Here is a 21,856-nt window from a genome sequence, read left to right as displayed (position 1 = left end):
GCAGTGAAGACCCAGCGGCCAGCCGCCGCCACGGGCGCCCGTGAGCCGCGAATTTCCCACCCCTGCATCTCTCCCGTGTAGGAAGCAGGAGCTCAGGGACCTCAAGTCCAAGAGGCGTTGGCACGGGTGAATGATAAAAATAAGCCGGGCCCATCTGGAACCAACCCTCCTTTACTGTCCCTCCAATCTCGCTCTCCCAAAGAACCGTTACAAAGACACAAGCCCCCCCAACCGTGCCTTCCTTTTCTTCCTCGCTTAGGAAATAATCTCAAATTCTATTCCTCCCAAAGCCTAGGTCAATGGCTAGCACATCCTCCGTGGGCTCTCCCACTCCCCACTCCAGAAACCATCTCGAAGCCTCCTGCCCTCAGCACTTGGTGTATTTACACCAACACTAGCGGTACAGCAAAGGTAGGAGACACCTCCTCAGCGCTGTCCAACTGTGTCGTCTAGCCTGTCAGGAAGACTTCTGGGGATAGAGAACTAAAACCTAGAGAAAGCAAATCTCCCACACACCAAAACCTGGAGACTGGCTGGCTGAAAACACCCATGGGGTCTCAGCACAATCTAGATTTTGAGCTGTGTTCTCTGCTGGGTAAGGACTTGAACTCTTCTGACCACAGGGTCTATTAGGAAGGCCTGACCTGGTCTACTTCCCAAGCCCACTGTACTTCTTCAGCCCAGCCAGGGCGCTAAGCTGGCTATTTTTATCCCCCAAGGACAAAGTACAATAGTAAGGTCAAACCAGACCTTCAGGTACTTCTTCCAGAGCTTTCAAAGGTAGGCAGTGGTAAGACACAGTTTTCATGTGCTGTGGCTTCACCACCAGCCTTGACTGTGACATCTGACCCAGGTGCATGCCCCTGGTAACTGGGGCAGCCCTGAAAGTGTAGAAAAAGGCTGTTTTAGTCCTTTCGTGGAGGATACTAAAAGGAGACGAAGGAGGACCAGGAGTATTACATATTCATCTCTTTCCTTGGGAAACAACTTTATTTACAAAACACGTCTAAATAAGAACATGAAATGACAAGCCCTTGGGAATGTGGGAGAGCGGGCTCTTGGGGACCCATGTCAGAAGCCTAGGCATCCAGGCAGAGTGCCTAAAGGAGAGCTGGTTGGCTGCGGGGAGACTAAAATTTGAACTCCTTATATTTCTTGCTGCCCCCACGGCTGTCCTGGGGCTGAGCCTTCCGTTTCTTTTGCTAAAGGAGAAAGAAAAACATGTTACAACAGGTTAAACAACCCACTGATCCCCAAAACAAGGGTGGACAGCCCGACACAGCCACATACATCTGGAAAAAGCACTGAAAAATGGATTCTCAGACTTGGATGCATTCCTTCCCCTTCCTGTGCCTGTTTCATCATCCTTAAGAAGGGCAGCCCACCAGAGAGCAGTTCTAAGGTTTCCAGCACCAAAGAAGCTCCAAGCAGCAGATACCGAGTCCTCCCTCACTCTCACCACTAGAGGGCACCACTCCACTGAAAAAAGAGCCCAGTACCCAGCCAGGGATTCTGATGTGGGCTCCTACCTTCTGTTTGGCAGCATGCTCAGCCACCATGTCACTAAAATCTTCCTTCTCCACTTGTGCCTGCTGCTCCCGTACATGCTCCTCATACTTCTGGGTCATGGCCATAGGGTCCAGCTCCAACTCCTCAGGTGCCAGGGCCACTTCTACACCTTGCAGCTCGGGGGCCGGGCCCTTCCGGCTCATAACCTAGAAAAGGGATCAAAGCCTTGTCATCTCCACAGAGGGGCTCAGAAGCCTGAGCTTCTGCCCCTTGTCCAGCCCCCAAAAGCAGTGTCCTCCATGTAGTCACCGTGGACATGTCATAGATGTGGGTTGACCCCATTATGGCTCCCCCAACAGTGGCCGTTCTCTTCTCTGGCAACACAGTGAACAGCTGAGGTGTCTCGCTTCTGTAAAAAAACAGAGGGCCCAAGTCCAAATCAGCAGGGATAAAAGGTTCTCTTGAAGGGAAAGCAGAAGGAACATGGTCAGCACCTCCACCCAGCACCCTGGAGAGACTCTGAGATTCCGCCCCCCCCGGGGGGGGGGGATGCCCAGGCTGCCTCTGCAGGTCATGGAAACCCATGAGGGAAGAACTAGGCCAGTGCTGATTCCAGGGAATACAGCATGGCAGGGGTACAGAGACTGAATTACAGGATTCCCTGAACCAAGTTTAGGGTATTAGAGACCAATACTCTCACACATGAAGAAGGGCAGGGGTCAGAGGCTGAAAGTTTCCAGAAAATGTCTGGTACAGAGACATTAGCAGGAGAGAAGAGGCTACAGCAATCCCTGCCTGACACTGTGCCTGGAGTTTTAACATATAGAACGCAAACTGCCAGCCCTTCCACTGGTGCAAGAGCCACCCACAGCCAGTCTCAACCCAAGTTCAAGGATTCCATTTGAAACAGAGCGAATCTACCAATATCAACCCAGACACAGCTTCATTCCGCATCTCCCCCAGAAGAGGAGACAGTCTATATTCTCACACAGCAGTCAGAGCAAACATGTTAAAACAATTCAGATGCTGTCTTTCCTTTGCTCAAAATCCACTGAGGCTTTTGATCATGATTTGAATCAAGTCCAAACTCTCTAACATGGCCTAAAGCAGGGGTCAAGAACCTATGACTTGCAAGCCAGATGTGGCTCTTTTGATGGCATCTGGCTCGCAAATCTTTAATAAAAAAATGTTAAAAATAGAAAACACAGTAGTAGAGCGTCGGCCTGGCGTGCAGAGGTCCCGGGTTCGATTCCCGGCCAGGGCACACAGGAGAAGCACCCATCTGCTTCTCCACCCCTCCCCCTCTCCTTTCTCTCTCTCTCTCTTCCCCTCCCGCAGCCAAGGCTCCATTGGAGCAAAGATGGCCCAGGCGCTGGGGATGGCTCCTTGGCCTCTGCCCCAGGTGCTGGAGTGGCTCTGGTCGCAATAGAGCGATGCCCCAGAGGGGCAGAGCATCGCCCCCTGGTGGGCAGAGCGTTGCCCCTGGTGGGCATGCTGGGTGGATCTGGTCAGGCGCATGCGGGAGTCTGTCTGACTGTCTCTCCCTGTTTCCAGCTTCAGAAAAATACAAAAAAAAAAAAAAAAAGAAAACATTCTCATGTATTACAATCCATTCATTTCCTACCACTCATGTTCACGGTTGCGGTTGGATGGAGCCAATCACAGCTGTCCTCCAGGACAACACCAAATTTTTATTGGATAATGTGTAATGTACACGTGTTGTATGGCTCTCACGGAATTACATTTTAAAATATGTGGTGTTCATCTCTCTCAGCCAAAAAGGTTCCCGACCCCTGGCCTAAAGGGTTCATAATCTGGCCCCTTACCTAATTCCCTCTCACTATACTCAGCCATAGTACCCTTCTTTCTTGAATATGCAAAATTTGAGACTGCTGATTCCTGACAAGGAACAATAAGGAATAGATGTACCCTCCCACCTGAAACCACCAAAATTTAAAAAAAAGAGCAAAATAGATGTAAGTTTCCTAATACTATCTGGAAGTAGTCTAATAGTGGTTTTCAAGTCACCAGACATGGGACAATGAAGGACTGTGACTCCTGAGAGATAGGTAACAAATGAGGTCCTTCAGTTGCCCAGCCTACTGAATGGAGAGTCTGCAGACCACAGAACAAGGAGTAACCCACCTGACCAGTGGTGGCACAATGAACAGAGAGCATCAACTTGGGACACAGTGGTCCCAGGCTCAAGAACTCCAAGGTCACCAGCTTGCTTACCAGCTTGAACACAGGGTCACTGGCTTGAGCATGAAATCATTAGACATGATCCCATGGTCACTGGCTTGAGCAAGAGGTCACTGGCTCAGCTGGAGCCCCCCACCCCCCTGGCCCTGTCAAGGCACATATGAGAGGAAATGAATGAACAACTAAAGTGACACAACTACAAGTTGATGCTTCTCATCTCTCTCTTTAAAAAAAAAAAAAAAGGCAGCCTGACCAGGTGGTGGTGCAGTGAATAGAGTGTCAGACTGGGATGCAGAGGACCCAGGTTTGAGACTACGAGGTCGCCAGCTTGAGCGTGGGCTCATCTGGTTTGAGCAAAGCTCACCAGCTTGAGCCCAAGGTTGCTGGCTCAAGCAAGGGGGTTACTCGGTCTGCTGAAGGCCCACAGTCAAGGCACATATGAGAGGGCAATCAATGAACAACTAAGGTGTCACAACAAAAAACTAATGATTGATGCTTCTCATCTCTCTCCGTTCCTGTCTGTCTGTCCCTATCTATCCCTGACTCTGTAAAAAAAAAACAGTAACCCACATGGAAGGCAGAGGACTCCATGAGTTGAAGGGATGAATCTAAAAGTGCAGTGAGACCAAGGGGGCCAGTGATCACAGGAAAAGGAACTAGAGAAGAGAAAGCAGCCCAGAGAAGGGAGGACTCTGGAGACCTACAGAGGGTCCCCATCAAGTACTCAGATGAGTAGTGCATGTAAGGAAACAGCGAGAGAACCAGGGAGAGAACGACCTGAAAGAATTAGTGGTGACGGTACCTGCCACTTAACTTGGGACTGGGAATAGTGCCTAGTCCTACTAGGCAGACTATAAACCTCCTGATTAACAAGGCACTGGGTAGACCAGGGGTCCCCAAACTACGGCCTGCGGGCCGCATGCAGCCCCCTGAGGCCATTTATCCGGCCCCCGCCGCACTTCTGGAAGAAGCACCTCTTTCATTGGTGGTCATTGAGAAGAGCACATTGACCATCTCATTAGCCAAAAGCAAACCCATAGTTCCCATTGAAATACTGGTCAGTTTGTTGATTTAAATTTACTTGTCCTTTGTTTTAAATATTGCGGCCCTGGCCGGTTGGCTCAGCGGTAGAGCGTCGGCCTGGCGTGCGGAGGACCCGGGTTCGATTCCCGGCCAGGGCACACAGGAGAAGCGCCCATTTGCTTCTCCACCCCTCCGCCGCGCCTTCCTCTCTGTCTCTCTCTTCCCCTCCCGCAGCCAAGGCTCCATTGGAGCAAAGATGGCCCGGGCGCTGGGGATGGCTCTGTGGCCTCTGCCCCAGGCGCTAGAGTGGCTCTGGTCGCAACATGGCGACACCCAGGAGGGTCGCAACATGGCGACGCCCAGGATGGGCAGAGCATTGCCCCCTGGTGGGCAGAGCATCGCCCCCTGGTGGGCGTGCCGGGTGGATCCCGGTCGGGCGCATGCGGGAGTCTGTCTAACTGTCTCTCCCTGTTTCCAGCTTCAGAAAAATGCAAAAAAAAAAAATATTGTATTTGTTCCTGATTTGTTTTTTTACTTTAAAATAAGATATGTGCAGTGTGCATAGGGATTTGTTCATAGTTTTTTTTATCCGGCCCTCCAACGGTCTGAGGGACAGTGAACTGGCCCCCTGTGTAAAAAGTTTGGGGACCCCTGGGGTAGACTATACTCCCTCAGTAGTGGAGAGGACTGAGGACTGCTTTGGTCCTGCATAATGAACCTCACAAGCAAGACCTGAAAGAATCAAACTGTTTCCAAGTACCTTGACTATATCCCTGAACAAAGCTAAAGATTTACAGGAATACAAAAGTATCCTGGACAACAAAGTACATTTCACAAAGTCTAGCATACAATCAAAAACTAACCAGTATGCAAAAGACCCAAATCACCCCGACAGAGATAATAACTACATTGGGGCCCTGGCAGGTTGGCTCAGTCGGCCCAGCATGTAAAAATCCCAGGTTCGATTCCCAGTCAGGGCACACAGTTCTCTGCCCATCTGCTTCTCCACCCTTCCCCCTCTCCTTCCTCTCTATCTTTCTCTTCCCCTCCCGCAGCCAAGGCTCCACTGGAGCAAAGTTGACCCAGGCGCTGAGGATGGCTCCATGGCTTCCGCCTCAGGTGCTAGAATGGCTCCAGCCAGAAAGCAGCAACGCCCTGGATAGGCAGAGCGTCGCCCCCTGGTGGGCATGCCAGGTGGATCCTGGTGCGGCGCATGGGGCAGTCTGTCTGACTGCCTCCCCACTTCTAACTTCAGGAAAAAAAACCCAAGAAACAACTATACTGGATAGAATTAAAGTCAGATTAGAGGCCCTAGCTAGGTGATTCAGTGGATAAAGCATTATCCTAGCACACAAAGGTCACAGGTTTGATATCTGGCCAGGGCACATATAAGAAGCAACCAATGAGTGGTACAAATTGATGCTCTCTCACTCTCTCTCTCTAGTCAACAAAAAACAAATTCTTAATTTAAAAAAAGTCAGATTAGAAACTGCATAAAAAAATATTAGAAAACAGGAATAGGGCCCTGGCTGGGTGGCTCAATGGATAAAGGGTCGTCCTGGTCATGAGTTCCATCCCCAGTCAGCGCATATACAAGAAGCAATCAATGAGCACACACCTAAATAGAACAACTAGGTGGAACATGTTGATGTTTCTTTCCCTGTGTCTGTCTCTCTCATTCTCTCAAATCAATGGAAGAAAAAGAAAACATAGGAAGAAAAATTTTCTAAAGTGAAAGAGATATTTTAAAAATGAACAGAGCATCATGCCTGACCAGGTGGTGACTCAGTGGATACAGCATCGGACTGGGACACAGAAGACCCAAGTTCAAATCCCCAAGGTTTCTAGCTTGAACACAGGATCATCTGGCTTGAGCACGGGATTGCTGGCTTGAGCGTGGGATCATAGACATAACCCCATGGTGGTTGGCTTGAGCCCGTGTCACTGGCCTGAGCAAGGGGTCACTTGCTCTGCTGTAGCCCCCCTGGTCAAGGCATATATGAGAAAACAATCAATGAACAACTAAGGTGCCACAATAAAGAATTGATGCTTCTCATCTCTCTCCCCTCCTGCCTAACTATCCCTATCTGTCCCTCTCTGTCTCTCATTAAAAATAAATAAAAATGAACAGAGCATCAACAAGCAGTGGGACAATTTTAAGAAATTTAAAAGATGTACACTTGAAGTTCCCAAAGGAAAGGAGAAAAAGAAGGGAACAAAAAAAAATTTAGAAAAATAATGGTCAAAATTTTTCCAAAAATAAAAACTATAAATCCAGATTCAAGATGATTAACAAACTCCAAGCAAAGAAACATGAATAAAACCACACAATACACTGCCCCACACTGGATAGTATAATCAAGTTGTTCAAATCAGCAAGAAAATATTGCCTGATCAGGCAGTGGCACAGTGGATAGAGTGTCGGACTGGGATGCAGAGGACCCAGGTTAGAGACTCGAGGTCTCCAGCTGGAGCGCAGGCTCATCTGGTTTGAGCAAAGCTCACCAGCTTGGACCCAAGGTCGCTGCCTCGAGCAAGGGGTTACTTGGTCTGCTGTAGCCCCACGGTCAAGACACATATGAAAAAGCAATCAATGAACAACTAAGGTGTTACAACAAAAAACTGATGATGGATGCTTCTCATCTCTCTCCGTTCCTGTCTGTCCCTATCTATCCCTCTCTCTCTGTCTGTTAAAAAGAAAATCTTAAAAGCATGTACAGAGGAACAAAAGAAGGACAAAGATTTTTCATCAGACACAATAAAAGACACTAGAGCAACATCTTTAAAGTACTTGAAAAAAACAAACAAACATTGTCAATCTAGAATCCTATACCTGACAAAAGGCTTTCAAAGAGGAAGGCTAAATGAAGACATTTTTAGACTGCAAGAGCTAAGAGAATTCATGATCAGCAGACCCACAAGAAGTGCTGAGGGAAGATTTTCAGACAGAAGGAAAATGATACCAGATATCAACAAGATATACACACACAAAATAGAGAAAGAACACTGGAAATGGTAATTAGAGGTTAAGCTATGATTCTTTAGTATTTAAATCTCTCTAAAAGATAAATGACCATTGAAACAAAACTAACAACCACAGAGTGTAGGATTTTAAAATGTACAATAGCACAGAAGTCGGGGGCCCTGGCCAGCTGGCTCAGTGGTAGAGCATCGGCCCGCATGTGGACATCATGGGTTCGATTCCATCAGGACACATAAGAGAAGCAACCGTCTGCTTCTCTTCCCCTTCCTCTCTCCCTTCTTTCCTTCTTCTTCCCTTCCCACAGCCAGTGACTCGACTGGTTTGACCATTAGCCCTAGTTGCTGAGGATGGCTTGGGTGATCGGAGTGTCAGCCTCAGGCGCTAAAAAGAACTTGGTTGATTCCAGCATCGGCCCAACAGGGGTTGCCGGGTGGATCCCAGTCAGGGCACATGCAAAAATCTGTCTACCTCCCCTCCTCTCACTTAAAAAAATAAAAAAAGCACAAAAGTGAGGAGGGAAGAAATGCAAGTACACTTGTATCACTTAAGTAAGGTTCTTAGTACTATCCAGAAATGGTATATCACTTGAAGGTAGCTTGTGATAAAGACGAATATTATAAACCTTAGAGCAACCACTAAAATAATAAAATAAAGACTTACTAAATCAAAAAAGGAAATAAGCCTGACTAGGTAGTGGTGCTGTGGATAGAGCATCAACCTGGGACACTGAGGACCCAGGTTCAAAATTCTGAGGTCCCTGGCTTGAACGTGGGCTCATCCAGTTTGAACATGGGTTCACCAGCTTGAGCACAGAGTTGCCAGTTTGAGTGTGGAATCATAGACATGACTCCATGGTTCCTGGCTTGAGCCCAAAAGTCACTGGCTTGAAGCCCAAGGTCTCTGGCTTGAGCCCAAGGTTGCTGGCTTGAGCAAGGGGTCACTGCCTTGGCTCGAGCTCCCAGGTCAAGGAACATATGAGACAGCAATCAATGAACAACTAAGGTGCTGCAACTACGAGTTGATGCTTCTCATCTCTCTCCTTTCCTGTCTGTCTTTCTCTCTCTCTCTTTCGCTAAAAAAAAAAAAAAAAAAGGAATCATAAAAAATGTTCAGGCCCTGGCCAGTTGGCTCAGCGGTAGAGCGTCAGCCTGGCATGCGGGGGACCCGGGTTCGATTCCTGGCCAGGGCACACAGGAGAAGTGCCCATTTGCTTCTCCACCCCCCACCCCCTCCTTCCTCTCTGTCTCTCTCTTCCCCTCCCGCAGATTCCGGTCGGGCGCATGCGGGAGTCTGTCTGACTGTCTCTCCCCGTTTCCAGCTTCAGAAACAACCAAAAAAAAAAAAAAAAAAGTTCAGTTAATCCAAAAAGTACAAAAACGGGAAAAGGGAATAAATAACAAAGAGAAGATTATTTCATGAAAAAAGGGATCAATTCATCAAGACTTAACAATCCCACCTAATAACAGAGCTTCAAAATGCATGACTGGACTCTGGCTGGTTGGCTCAGCGGTAGAGTGTCGGCCTGGCGTGTGGAAGTCCCTGGTTCGATTCCTGGTCAGGGCACACAGGAGAAGTGCCCATCTGCTTCTCCACCCCTCCCTCTCTCTCTCTTCCCCTCCCGCAGCCAAGGCTCCATAGGAGCAAAGTTGGCCTGGGCACTGAGGATGGCTCCATGGCCTCCACCTCAGACGCTAGAATGGCTCAGGTCATAACGGAGCAGCTGCCCAGATGGGCAGAGCACTGCCCCGTAGTGGGTATATCCCAGTCAGGTGCATGCAGGAGTCTGTCTGCCTCCCTGGCTTCTCACTTTGGAAAAATACAACAACAAAAAACGCATGACTGTGCCAAACCTGTGCCTGTCTTAGGGCCTTCATACTGTCTGCACTCAGTTCCTGCTGCCCCAACCATCCTGTGCGGGGCTCTCCTAACCCTCAGCTCTCAGCTCAAACACCTCCTCCTCGGTGAGGCTGTCCCCGAGGCCTCCCACCACCCAGCCCTCGTGCCATTTCCCAGCTTCCTCTGCTCTGCCTCAGTGTCCTATCTCCATCTGAAATTCTCCTGCTCTCTGATGGCTGCATCTTGCCTCCTTCGCTCTGCTGACTCCCCACGCCTAGAGCACTGCCTGGCACAGAGCTGGTGTTCAATAATTGTGGGTGAAGTAGGGGTAACAACAAATATCAGCCAGTCAACTTAGAAGCTAAAGGAAGAGAAAGTCCTTTCTCGGTCCTGCCTGGTTCCCTCACCCGTCCATTGCCTCCTCAATCTTCTTCTTCCTCAGCTCAATGAGTTCTGGGGTCTCCATTCCAGCTGGCACTGACGAAAATCCTCCAGGAGTGATGAGGCCACTGTGAAGAGAGGAACAAGCCTTGGAGTAAAGAGAATGTCCCCAAAGACAGACAGACCAATTCAGAGGCAGACTCTGCTTCCCCACCTGTCTGCAGGGGTAATAAAGCCTGTTTCATCTGGCTTGTCTTCATCACTTTCCTCCTCTTCCTCTTCTTCTGAAGACTCTTCATCAGATGGCTCCAGCTCCCCCCAAGGGGTCCGATCAATCTCTTCTTCCTCAGTCTTGGTCTGAAAGAAATTATTCATTCAACAAATGTTTACTACCTATCATATGTCAAACTGTTGTAAAGGGATACAGATACTGATAGAAGAATAAACAGACAATCTCTGCCCACAGAGAGTTATAGTCTAGTGAGGGGCCTGCATTTGCATCACTGCTCAGAAAAATGCATGCCCTTCTTCAAACTTAGAAAATTCACGGCCCTGGCAGTTTACTCAGTGATAGAGCAATAGCATGGTGTGTAGATGTCCCAGGTGCAATTCCCAGTCAGGGCACACAGGAGAAGCAACAATCTGCTCCTCCACCACTCCCCTTCTCTCTCACCCCACCCCCCACCCCCCTCCGCAGCAGGGCTAGATTAGAATGAGTTGGCCCCAGGCACTGAGGATGACTCCATGGCCTCCACCTCAGGCACTAAGACGAGTTCAGTTGCTGAGTAATGGAGCAATGCCCCAAATGGGCAGAGCATCGCCCCCTAGTGGGCTTGCCAGGTGGGTCCTGGTCAGGGTGCACCAGGAGTCAGTCTGTCTGCCTCTCCTACACTCACTGAATAAAATAAATAAATAAATAAATAAATAAATAAAATTCACAACACCCTGCTCACTGATAATGAAGCTATAAACAACTACCTCTAATCTTCATGACCTTAAATAAGACCAGGCTTGCCAGCAACAGCCCATACCTGAAATTCAGCCGCATTGGTTCCAAACACATCCCCATACAGTGGCTTCCCGGTCTCATCTACTGGAGGTTTGCCCCAGCCGCCAGCATGGTACCCAAAGGAACAGCTCTGCGAGAGGAAGTACGAGTCAGGTCTACCCGGAAGTGCTCAAGTAAACACGGAAGAGCTAAAAAAATGTCATGCTCCAAAGGGTAAAAACTAACATTTGAGAACTCTAGAAATTATCATTTCAGAGAATTAAATGTTGTAAAAGCATTATAAAGCAAAGCAATAAGCAACAAAAATCTGCGGCCACAGGACAGGGAGACAGGAGACAGGAAGTGTGTGAACAGCCTCGGCCTCTGTGGTTCTGCAGGCAGCTTATACTGCCTCAAACGGAAAGAAGTTTCTTAAAAAACATAGTTCCCACTCCCTTTTTTTTTTCTTTATTCATTTTTAGAGAGGAGAGAGAGAGGGAGAGAGAAAGAGAGAGAGAGAAGGGGGGAGGAGCTGGAAGCATCAACTCCCATATGTGCCTTGACCAGGCAAGCCCAGGGTTTCGAACCGGCAACCTCAGCATTTCCAGGTCGACGCGTTATCCACTGCGCCACCACAGGTCAGGCCATAGTTCCCACTTCTTACTGATTTCTTCCTAATCTCTGGAAAGCTTTTAGAGTATTATTTCTCTGCCCTAGCCACACAGCTCGGTTGGTTTGAACACTGTCCCAAAGTAGAGGTTGCCAGTTCGATCCCCAGTCAGGGCACATACAGGAACAGACTGATGTTCCCGTCTCTCTCTCTCCCTTCCTCTCTAAAATCAAGAAAATAAACATTTTAAAAAAAAGAACGTTATGTCTCTTAAGAAATTCTGAAGCTTAACAATTACTTCAATGACTACGTTGTCTGTTTTTTTAACAATGCTTTTTATTTTAAAATAGAAAAAATTTAATGCCATTCCTGGCATAATTTATTTCTATGTGTCCTTCCATATATTAACCAGAGAGGCATCTGGAAACACATTCGCTGAGTGTGAAGTCCAGTTATTTCTGAGTGGTGAAATGGTGGGTCATTTTTTTTCATCTTGGTACTTCTCAATTCTGTTTTATATGAGCGTGTAAGATTAAACAAACAAAAAAAAGCCCATTACTCTTTTCTTCTTAAAAAAAAAAAAAATACACCGACACACTCAGAAAAAAAAAATCCCCTAGTTAACAGCAGAAGCAGCTAAGAATGAGAGAAAGGACAGTGCTCACCTCAGGGATGGGTGAGTTCAGCCCAGGGATTTTCAAGTTCGGATACGATGGAGGTGGTCCATATCGCTGCATAGCAATCAGCCACGGGGGAGGGACTTTGTGGGCATTCTGCAAGAAGAAGAGAACAAAATACCGTCTGCCCAGCCCTACCCCTTTGTCTCTCTCCTGCTCCAGTGCCCACCCTCTGCTTCCTGTCAAGTCATCGGCACTCACTGGTCCTACTGGCATCCCCAAGGAAATCCTCAGCTCATCAGACAGATCTCCTGGCTTCTTCTCCTTCAGTCGTGTCTCAAACTCCTTTCCCTAAGAAAAAGAGCACGCTGTATTGTGAACAGCAGACACACACTGGGAGCTCAATGGCAAGAGGATATGAAAACAAAGACAAGAGGTCCCAATCCCCATCAGATACACAAGTACACTGAGGGCTGCCTGTTCCACTCTGATTCTCACTGCTCCTTTCCCTGGCTAGAGTAGAGAAGGGAATAAAAGCCAGGAAGGAGGGGAGAAAGCAAGACTCCCAGCCTTCTCATTAACCCACTGTAAGAAAAAATTCCAGACCTGCTTTCTCATCTGTAAAATGAGGGCACTCAACCAGATGATTGCCAAGATCCTTTACCACAAAAATTCCTGGGTATCAGTCATTAATGTTTTAAGGATGAGGGGGAAAAAAGGTTCCTTCCACCCCCAATATTAAATGTTTCCTAAAAACATTTGCCTCTGTCCGTAAACCACCCACTATAAACAAGTATCACTTCAAAGACAGTCTGCACCTCTCCAAAAGCGCCGCCTCCTTTGAAGATTTCAAATTCCATCCCATTCAAGGAGAGTTAATAGGCAACTCTGAGGCTGAGGCGAGGCACTACAGGATTAGCGCAAAAGCCCATCCAACCAAGAGTTACAGAGACGTGACCAAAGGCCCAGCCTTGCCTTCCCGGCCACCACTCCCAAACCTCCCAAACCTCATAGTACAGGTCCCCATGGATGGTCAGCTTTGGCTTGGTCTGCCACTTGAAGAAGGCATCATGCAGTTTCTGGTAGTCAATGTCGATCTTCCCCATCTTGGGCCTAACCTTCTCTCGCATTTTTGACTTCATAGTCTTCTGTTCTTCCTGAGGAAAATGGCAAGAAACGTATCATAAAAGGAATTATATACCCTTATTGATCAATGTCACCCCATTAATTTCTAAATTAAAAAAAAAATCAACCAAAAAGAAAAAGGGATTCAGCAAGTTCAACTTGTGTTTTTCCCTATTGATTTGAAAAAGAGGAAGGGAAGAGGGTAGGGGGGAGAGAGAAAAAGAAGAGAGAGAAGCATTAACTCTGTTCCACTTAGTTGTTCCACTTAGTTGTACATTCACTGGTTGTTCCTTGTATGCGCCCTGATGGGATCAATCCCACAACCTCACTGGGATGATGCTCTATCCACTTAGCAACCCAGCCAGGGCCAAGTTCAACTTTTTTTTTTTTGAGAGAGAGGAGGAGGGAGGGAGAAAGAGAGAAAGAGCAAAAGAAGTATTAACTCGTTGTTTCACTTAGTTGTGCCACTGAGTGCTTCTCATACATGCCCTGACCAGAGCTCAAACCAGGGAACTCGGGGGTCAAGCTGCTGCCCTCAAGGTCAAGACCTCATCAAGGCTCGAACCAGCAGAAGAGAGCCTGTAACCCCAGGAACAGCGACCCTCGGGTCAAAGCACCCTGAAATCGAGCTGGTGACCTCCACACTCTGGGACTCTAGCAACTGCGCCACTGGCCAGGACACAAGTTCAACTCTTAACAGACCTGGCTCCCCACTCCCAAAGAAGCTACAGTGAAAACTCATTTCTCTCATTCAGAAAGTCATCAAAATCCTTCCTGCTCAAACCCCTCAAAATTACCTGTTGAACAAAATATACGTATCATATGAAGTTACCCTCATGTCAGTATTTTTGAAAGCCACCTGATCCAGAAACTGATCTCATGAGCTGCCTTTGGAGAGAACCCGTGGATGAGAGCCTAAAGGGGGAAGAGTTTTCACTTGACACTTTTGTAACTCCTGAACTTTTATAAGACATGTAACTAGTGCCTACTCAAAGTATTTAATTTAAAAATATAAATTTAAGCCTGACCAGGCGGTGGCGCAGTGGAGAGCGTCAGACTGGGATGCGGAGGACCCAGGTTCGAGACCCCGAGATTGCCAGCTTGAGCGTGGGCTCATCTGGCTTGAGCAAAAAAAAAAAAGCTTGCCAGCTTGGACCCAAGGTCGCTGGCTCGAGCAAGGGGTTACTCAGTCTGCTGAAGGCCCACAGTCAAGGCACATATGAGAAAGCAATCAATGAACAACTAAGGTGTCGCAGCGAAAAACTGATGATTGATGCTTCTCATCTCTCTCCGTTCCTGTCTGTCTGTCCCTGTAAAAAATATATATATATAAATTTAAGAAGTCACATAACCACCACAAATCTCTAGCCAGAAAGTTTATCAGGCTCACAGCGCATAAAGCTAAAAGCGACCTGCAGTGAGAGGAGGCCCCATGTGCAGATGGCAGATCAGAGACAGCTGGCCAGTGCAGGGAGAGGGGACAAGGAGACGGGGGAAATGCGGCCACTCGGAACCAGGGTCTCCGGGTGGGGCAGGAGAGCTAGCACTGAACAGAGGTGAGGACTGCCTTCCTGCAGTATCCCATTCCGTGCTGACTGCTAAACTAGAGAACAGGTAATTAGACAATTAACAAAAAGGTGGGTTTTGGGAATCGAATCCCAACTTTTAAGGAGGAGGCCCCCCAGGCCTGAGCTGAGCCCCAGCCAGGTCTTCACCTTTTCCTGCAGGGCCTCCCGCATCTCCTGGATGCCGGTGCGTTTGATGAAGTCTGGCAGCTCAAAGGGGGGCTTCTCGATGCCTCGTTTGCCCTGCAGGTACTTGCGCTTAAAACACCAGTGGCGTGGCACAGGCACGGAATTCCGAGTGGCCTTGAGGTGGACCAAGAGTTTGGGGTCCTGTGCTGTCACATCATGCATCTCCACAACATCAGGCCGAGCCACGAGCTGAAAAGCAACAACACATCTCAAAAAAGCCCAACCTCTCCAGTCCAGAGCTTTGTCTTTCTCTTTTCCAAAGGACTCATACCTAAGTCACCCCAAAGCTCTCCTCCCCAAAGCAAAATCTCCCTGTGGGGGGGTCTATGAGCTCCAGGGCGTGCGGGACTGGTTTGGTCTCACCTGCTTCAGTTCAGCCACAGTGAAGCGATTCATTCGGCGTAGCTTCTTCTTGGACAGCTTGGGGGCTTCTGGCTTCTTTTCCTAGAATAGAACAACTATCTCTTTTGAGCAGGACTCTTCAGTATCAATCAGACTGCCCAGCTTACCCTGAAACTTCAGCCACCAAAGAGACCCTCCCCTGCCACAGTTCACTCGCCGACGCCTTCCAGCCAGCCATCCCCAGAGTCCCTGTCTCCCCCGACAGGCCTTACCATCTCATCATCGCTGCTGTCATCATCACTGTCCTTGTGCTCCTCCTCAAAGCCCTTCTTCTTGGGGGCTGCTGAGTTCTCCAGTTTGTCAAGTTTCTCTGGCTCCTTCTCTTTCTCCTTCTTCACATCATCGGTGAGCTGTGAAGGCAGACAATGTGGAAACGCCAGCCTTGGGCCCCTCCCTACTTCCTGACCCCGCAATGAAACAATGTCCTCCTTACTACACCCGTCCCCATCCCTGCCCCTGCCCCTGCCCTGCTCAAGTCTGCCTCTGAAAAGGGTTACTCCTTGTACCTTGAAAGCCTCAAAAATCCTCTTGAAGAAGATGAAGTTGGGCTCGTAAATTTCAGGTTCTTCAGTCACATACTCAATTTCAACATCAGCAGCTGGGGACTCAGAGCCGCGGGATCGGCTTGACTCTTTCTCTCGGTCCCCAGAACTCTCAGAGGACGCCCCTCGTACTCGCTGGGGCTTTTTCTTCTTCTTTCGGTTCCTACGCTTCCGGTTTTTCTGCCAAACAAGGAAAACCAACTGGGTCAGAGAACCCAAGCACCAGGCCTGCCCAAACCTCTAATCTCCCCCAATTTCACCAAGAGACCTTGAAATCAGACTCCCAAGTTCTGCTTCTGTCAGGCTGTGTGCCTCTCAGTAAATTACTATACTTCTCAGAAACTCAGGGGTGTTTTTTTTAGCTTTAAAATATAGGCATGCATTGTACTCAGAACTTAAAAGGATTATGGCAATCGAATGAAAAATCTCCACAAAGTGCTGAGGACGGAAACTGGCTACTGCTCACTGAACACAACGAGTGGCAACTGTTTTAGTGCCCAAGTCCCGGCTCCTGCCATTCCCCCCAGCCCCAGCCCCAGCCCCAGCCCCAGCCTGTACCTCTTTTTTGGATATGGACACTGTATCCTCCTCAGTCTCCGATGCTGACTGGCCCAGGGATGAGCGCGTGTCTGTTTCCATTTCCTCTTCCTCTGTGAGGAAGGAAGGTGGCGTGAGTCTCCTCACAGGGGCACTGCCTGCTGCTTCCTCACAGTCACCCCTCTTTACCAACAGCCAGCGTCCCTCTACAAGCCTCCTCAGGAGAGGCAGGGGGAACAAAGATGCGGCCTCAGCCGCCCGGGCCCTGTCCGGCAGCCCTCAGGACACAACAGCACACGCACCCTGCTGAGAGTTCATCTCTTCCTGGCGGCTCTCCTTCAGCTGCAGGATCTTCTCCAAAGCCTGGGGGATCTTGGGGCCCACAGAGGGGTCATCCATCTGCCAGAGACAAGCCGAGCAGCGGGGGTAATCTCAGCGCCCCTCTCCCAATGATTTCTACCTCTTCTACTAGAAAGGCTGCCAGCCAGGTGATGGAAACAGCCGAGTGGACACCGCCAACTGGCCTCAACCGTCCCTCAGCACCCCTCAGAGTACACCACAGACCCCTGCCCCAGAAATGTCTTTCTGCCCTAGCTGGTATGTTTGAGATACATATGCCCCCTCACCCCCATAAGTCCTCCCATCTTCTCAGAATCCTCCCCTAAAAATCCAGAAATAGTCCCCTTCTAAACCACATTCTCCTCTCCCTAAAGACATTATTCTTACCTCTCTGTTCTCATCTCCAGGGGGGGGTGGGGGACCACGAGGCCGGGGAACAGGTGCCCCCATGGGCAAAACTGTGGGAGTGGGGCCCACTGGAGCAGCAACTAAGAAAGAAATCCAATGTCAGAAAAGACAAAAAAAAAAAAGAGAGAGAAAGCAACAAAGAAGAGACAAACATTCATTTTAAAAATTACCTTCCACCCCTGGCTAGTTGGCTCAGTAGTAGAGCGCTAGCCCGGTGTGTGGATGTCCCGGGTTCGATTCCCAGTCAGAGTACACAGAAGCAACCATCTGCTTCTCCCTACTCCCTCTCCCCCTTCTCCTTCTCTCTCTTTCCCTCCTGCAGCCATAGTTCAATTGGTTCAAATGAGTTGGCCTCAGGCACTGAGGAAGGCTCCATGGCCTCCACCTCAGGCGCTACAAAACTGGCTTGATTGCTGAGCAATGGAGCAACACCCCAGATGGGCAGAGCATCCCCCCAAGTGGCCTTGCCAGTTAGGGCGCATGTGGGGGGTGGGTCTGTCTCTCTGCCTCCCCTATTCTCACTTAAAATAAAAAAATTATTCCTTCTTTGCTGAAAGTCTGGGAGATAGTTACCCTTAGGGGGAGAGGACAGCTGGAAGGGAGCCAGAAGGGCTTTTGCGGAACTGGTAACATTTTGATTATTGGTTCAGGTATTGGTTGAATGGGTATGTTCAGTTTATGAAAATTCACTGAAATCATACTTTTGACACATACACTTTTCTAATGTGATACTTAAAATAAGTGAAGTTTTCATCACCTTCCTTGCCCTTAGATTCCACTTCTAAGATCTTACCTCGAGGACCCAGAGGAGTGCGAATACCAATTTGGCCCATGTCTTGTGGGGGCCGAGGGACTGGGGCGCCCATCTTGGCAATCTCCTGCTGCCGTTCTTGCTCCAGTAACACAGCTGCCTACAAAAGGGAAGTAGAAATGGAGACACAGCTTGGAAATCCACTGGGCAGGCAGCCCCTGGCAAGTGCATTTTTTCAGACAAGTAACAGGCCCAAGAACAATCAGGTACCACTGGCATTGATATTCCTACCACCTCCACACTTCCAGGATCCCGATCCAAACAGAAGAGTCCCTCTCATCACGAAAGAAAACCCCTGGAGCCTGACCAGGTAGTCGCACAATGGATAGAGCATCGACCTGGAATGCTGAGGACCCAGGTCTGAAACCGCAAGGTCACCGGCTTGAACGTGGGCTCACCAGCCTGAGTGCGGGTCATCAGCTTGAACACAGGATCATAGACACGTCCCCATGATTGCTGGCTTGAGCCTAAAGGTCACTGGTATGAAGCCAAGGTCTCTGGCTTGAGCCCAAGGTAGCTGGCTTGGGCCCAGGGTCACAGGCTTGAGCAAGGGGTCATTGGCTCACTGGAGCCCCCCCAGTCAAGGCATGTACAAGAAGCAATCAATGAACAGCTAAAGTGCCACAACTACAAGCTGATGTTTCTCCCTTCCTATCACTAAAAAAAAAAAAAGAAAACCCTGGGAGACTTCTAGTTCTTAGAGAAAACTTGATATTGAGCTAAATACTGACTTCTATTGTTCAACAGGAGCCAGTAGGTTCCAATGACTAAGTAAGTATAAAGAGTTTGGAATAAAACCAGAGTCCTAATTTTAGGTATTTCTAAGAAACAATGAATTCCTATGTCTATCCCCCAAGATGTAGCACAATCTGGACAAAGACAGTACCTCATAACTATGTCTGTATCTGGTGCTGTTAATTCCTCTCTTCTAATACTCCCTAGTAAGCCATTAGAGAACTGATACAATGCATGTGTGGGCTGAATGTCTTATGTATCATTCCCTAACTTATATCCATCACATTTAGTCTGAATCCCATACAAATGATTAGATTAGCTCAGAGTCTTCTTTAAAGTACCTAAAATGATATCATGTAAGACTAGAAGGGATCTGCAAACTTTTTATGTAATGGGCCAAACAGTAAAAATTTTAGGCTTTATGGGCCATTTTATGGACTCTTTGGTATGTATTCTTGGGTTTTGATTTTTTAACAACCCTTTAAAAAATAAAAAGCATTCTTAGCTTGCAGGCCATACAAAAATAAAAAGGCTGCAGTCCAGTTTACCAACACCTCACCTACAAGAAAAATGAAATGATTTGGGAAATACCGAAACAGCTGAGGATAACTTGAATGGTGCATCTTGTTTTGGGCACTAAGCACTAGACGTGAAAGCCAATGAATTAGACCATGGGATGGTTAAAATGAGGGGCATTACCCGCTTCTGTTGCTCCAAGAGCTCATGTTCGTTCAGTGAATGATCTCCCTGCTTAAAAAAGGAAAAAAGCTCATACCAGCACCAGTACCCCACATGTCAATCTGCCACAACTCTGCTTCCTGGTCCTCTTCCAGCCTAGGGCCTAAGTTCTAGTGTTTGGTCGAGATCTTCCCAGAAGGCTTGGCAAGAGAATTCAGCTCTCAGTGAGGCTCCATTGCCCCTTCAGGACTCAGATCAAGGCTGCTAGCTGCTCTACCTGCTTGGCGCGCTCCTCTTGCTGCATCAACAAAGCTGCCTGTTGCTGCGCCAGCTTCAGCCGCTCCTCCTCTGAAAGTGCCACAGGCTCGCCAACCCGGAGAGGAGGCGGGGGGCCCAAGTTCGGTGGACGGGGTCCAACTGCCATAGGAAAGCCAAGGCCAAGGCCTGGTGGAGGTGGTGGGGGTGGTGGAGGAGGCTGCAGAGGGGGGAGGCCCATGGGTGGCGGAGGCATGGGAATCCCAGAAAGCTGTGGAAAGAAATGTGACCATAAATCTAGGAAGCATTTACCTACTGCAGACGTTTGCTGACGATCTACTATCAGGCAGGGGCTGGGATTCAAAGTCAAATGACACAGTTCTTGTACTCTATATCAGTGGTCCCCAACCTCCGGGCCGCGGACCGGTACTGGTCCACAGAGAAAAAATAAATAACTTACATTATTTCCGTTTTATTTATATTTATATTTAAATCTGAACGATGTTTTATTTTTTAAAAATGACTAGATTCCCTCTGTTACATCTGTCTAAGACTCACTCTTGACGCTTGTCTCATAAGTTCGACAATTATATTTTAAAATACCACAGTTTTTACGCTGGTCACATAATTTTATTTTGTGCATTTATCCGTCCCACCCTAAAAGCCGGTCCTTAAAAATATTTTCTGACATTTTGGGTCCGTGGCCCAAAAAAGGTTGGGGACCACTGCTCTATACAATACTCTATACAATACTGAGAGAAGATGTTAACTTTAGGGTACCAACCAATGAAAACTATAGACTCTCTCCCCAGAAAAATATCATGGAAACATTTTGCATACAATTTCAGTAGACTGAGACACCTCTAAAGGCCATCTAAGGACTCCTCATTCCAAACACTGAAGTCAATGGACTCCAGGTCAGAGCCACTACTCTAAAAAGAAAGAAAGTCCTACCTTTGGATCACAAAGGTACGAAAATTAAGAGAACTTAAATGTAAACAGGAGCCAGTAGGTTCCAATGACTAAGTAAGTATAAAGAGTTTGGAATAAAACCAGAGTCCTAAAGTCTCAATAATTAACACAGGAACTGTGCCCCCGGAGCACTGCTTCCAGCTGGTGTGGGGAGGCTGAAGTCAGGCTTCAGATATTTAAGCTGAATCTTAAATAAATGGTAAGTAGAATTTGGAGGAGCAGACACTGGAAAAGGAGGCAAGGATCAGAACTAAGGAAGAACTAAAAAGGTCCCGATTCTGTCATCGCTGTACCTCCCTGCCCAATCTGCTGGTTTCCTCCCCAGTACACTACAAGTGAAAAGAGGCGACCCTAAACAGAGGGGATCTCATAAAAATGGAACCACCTCCTTACCTGTGCTGACATGGGAGGGGGAGCTGCTTTGTCCCCATCTTCACCTCTCAGAACCGGCCTATTCAGTACGATGCCGGTCTGCAAAAGAGAAAGAACTCTAGGTCAGTCCAGGAGCAGCTGTTCCACTAAATAACGTTCAGCCCGTTTTTGCAACAAAATTTACCCAGTGCCTGTCTGCCGGAGCTCGGGCTGGGCACTGGGAAGGACGAATACGTGTACAGAAGCGGTTACAATGGAGCAGGTAAAGACAATAACAGGCAAAAAGGGTGAGTCCCGCTAGCTGCTTCGAGGTACACAAAGAATGAAGACCAAGATGAGAACCTCCGCCAGAAACTCGGCCTATCCCGACATCCCGCGGCCAACACTTACCTGGCGGGTGTAGGTCTGCAGCCGTTCCACCAGCTCCTCGCGACTCCCTGCTGGGCAAAGCAGAGGATCAATGAGGTAGGTCAAGCCAAGCAGGCCAGCAGCGACCCAGGTCAGGCCCAGCTGCGTCTCTACCCCCCACCCTCGGGTCTCCGAGGTAACCAGGCTTCGCTTCCCCTCAGGCCTACGCTGCCGGCTCTTGACTTCCAGAGCTCCTCACCCTGGATCGGAGCTCCGATCTCTGCCAATTTGGCTTGAAGCTCCTGGGCAGCCCAGGCGCCATAGTGCCCAGGAGGTGGCGGCGGCGGCAGCTGCAACTCTCCTTTGGGAGGCTCGGGATGTTCGGTCGCCATCTTAACTGCAGCAAGGCGCGCGACCAACCCGGAAGCT

The 21,856-nt window shown here is 48.5% G+C and overlaps 1 protein-coding gene across 2 annotated transcripts; it reads right to left on the bottom strand.

Annotated features, from left to right (window-relative positions):
* Nucleotides 1–969: 969 nt before the first annotated feature.
* Nucleotides 970–21,856, bottom strand: SF3B2 (splicing factor 3b subunit 2). 2 transcript variants are annotated; one of them, XM_066252106.1, is made up of 21 exons: nt 21,687–21,856; nt 21,470–21,519; nt 21,101–21,178; nt 19,758–20,006; nt 18,050–18,167; nt 17,236–17,336; nt 16,812–16,908; nt 16,531–16,622; nt 15,937–16,152; nt 15,643–15,780; nt 15,392–15,472; nt 14,990–15,217; nt 13,157–13,306; nt 12,411–12,500; nt 12,198–12,305; nt 10,966–11,073; nt 10,149–10,291; nt 9,961–10,062; nt 1,819–1,918; nt 1,530–1,715; nt 970–1,202 (listed from the first exon to the last, which is right to left on the bottom strand). In XM_066252106.1, the coding sequence occupies exons 1-21, from the start codon at nt 21,817–21,819 to the stop codon at nt 1,131–1,133; spliced, it is 2,640 nt and encodes an 879-aa protein (XP_066108203.1). In that variant the 5' UTR covers nt 21,820–21,856; the 3' UTR covers nt 970–1,130. The 2 variants fall into 2 exon arrangements, with proteins under 2 accessions (XP_066108203.1, XP_066108204.1); XM_066252107.1 differs by having other exon boundaries at nt 21,470–21,516.

This window comes from Saccopteryx bilineata, chromosome 1 (assembly GCF_036850765.1).
Source record: "Saccopteryx bilineata isolate mSacBil1 chromosome 1, mSacBil1_pri_phased_curated, whole genome shotgun sequence".
Taxonomy (NCBI): Eukaryota; Metazoa; Chordata; class Mammalia; order Chiroptera; family Emballonuridae; genus Saccopteryx; species Saccopteryx bilineata.
The sequence above is the reverse complement of the archived record's forward strand: the minus strand, read 5'-3'. Positions and strand labels throughout refer to the sequence as shown.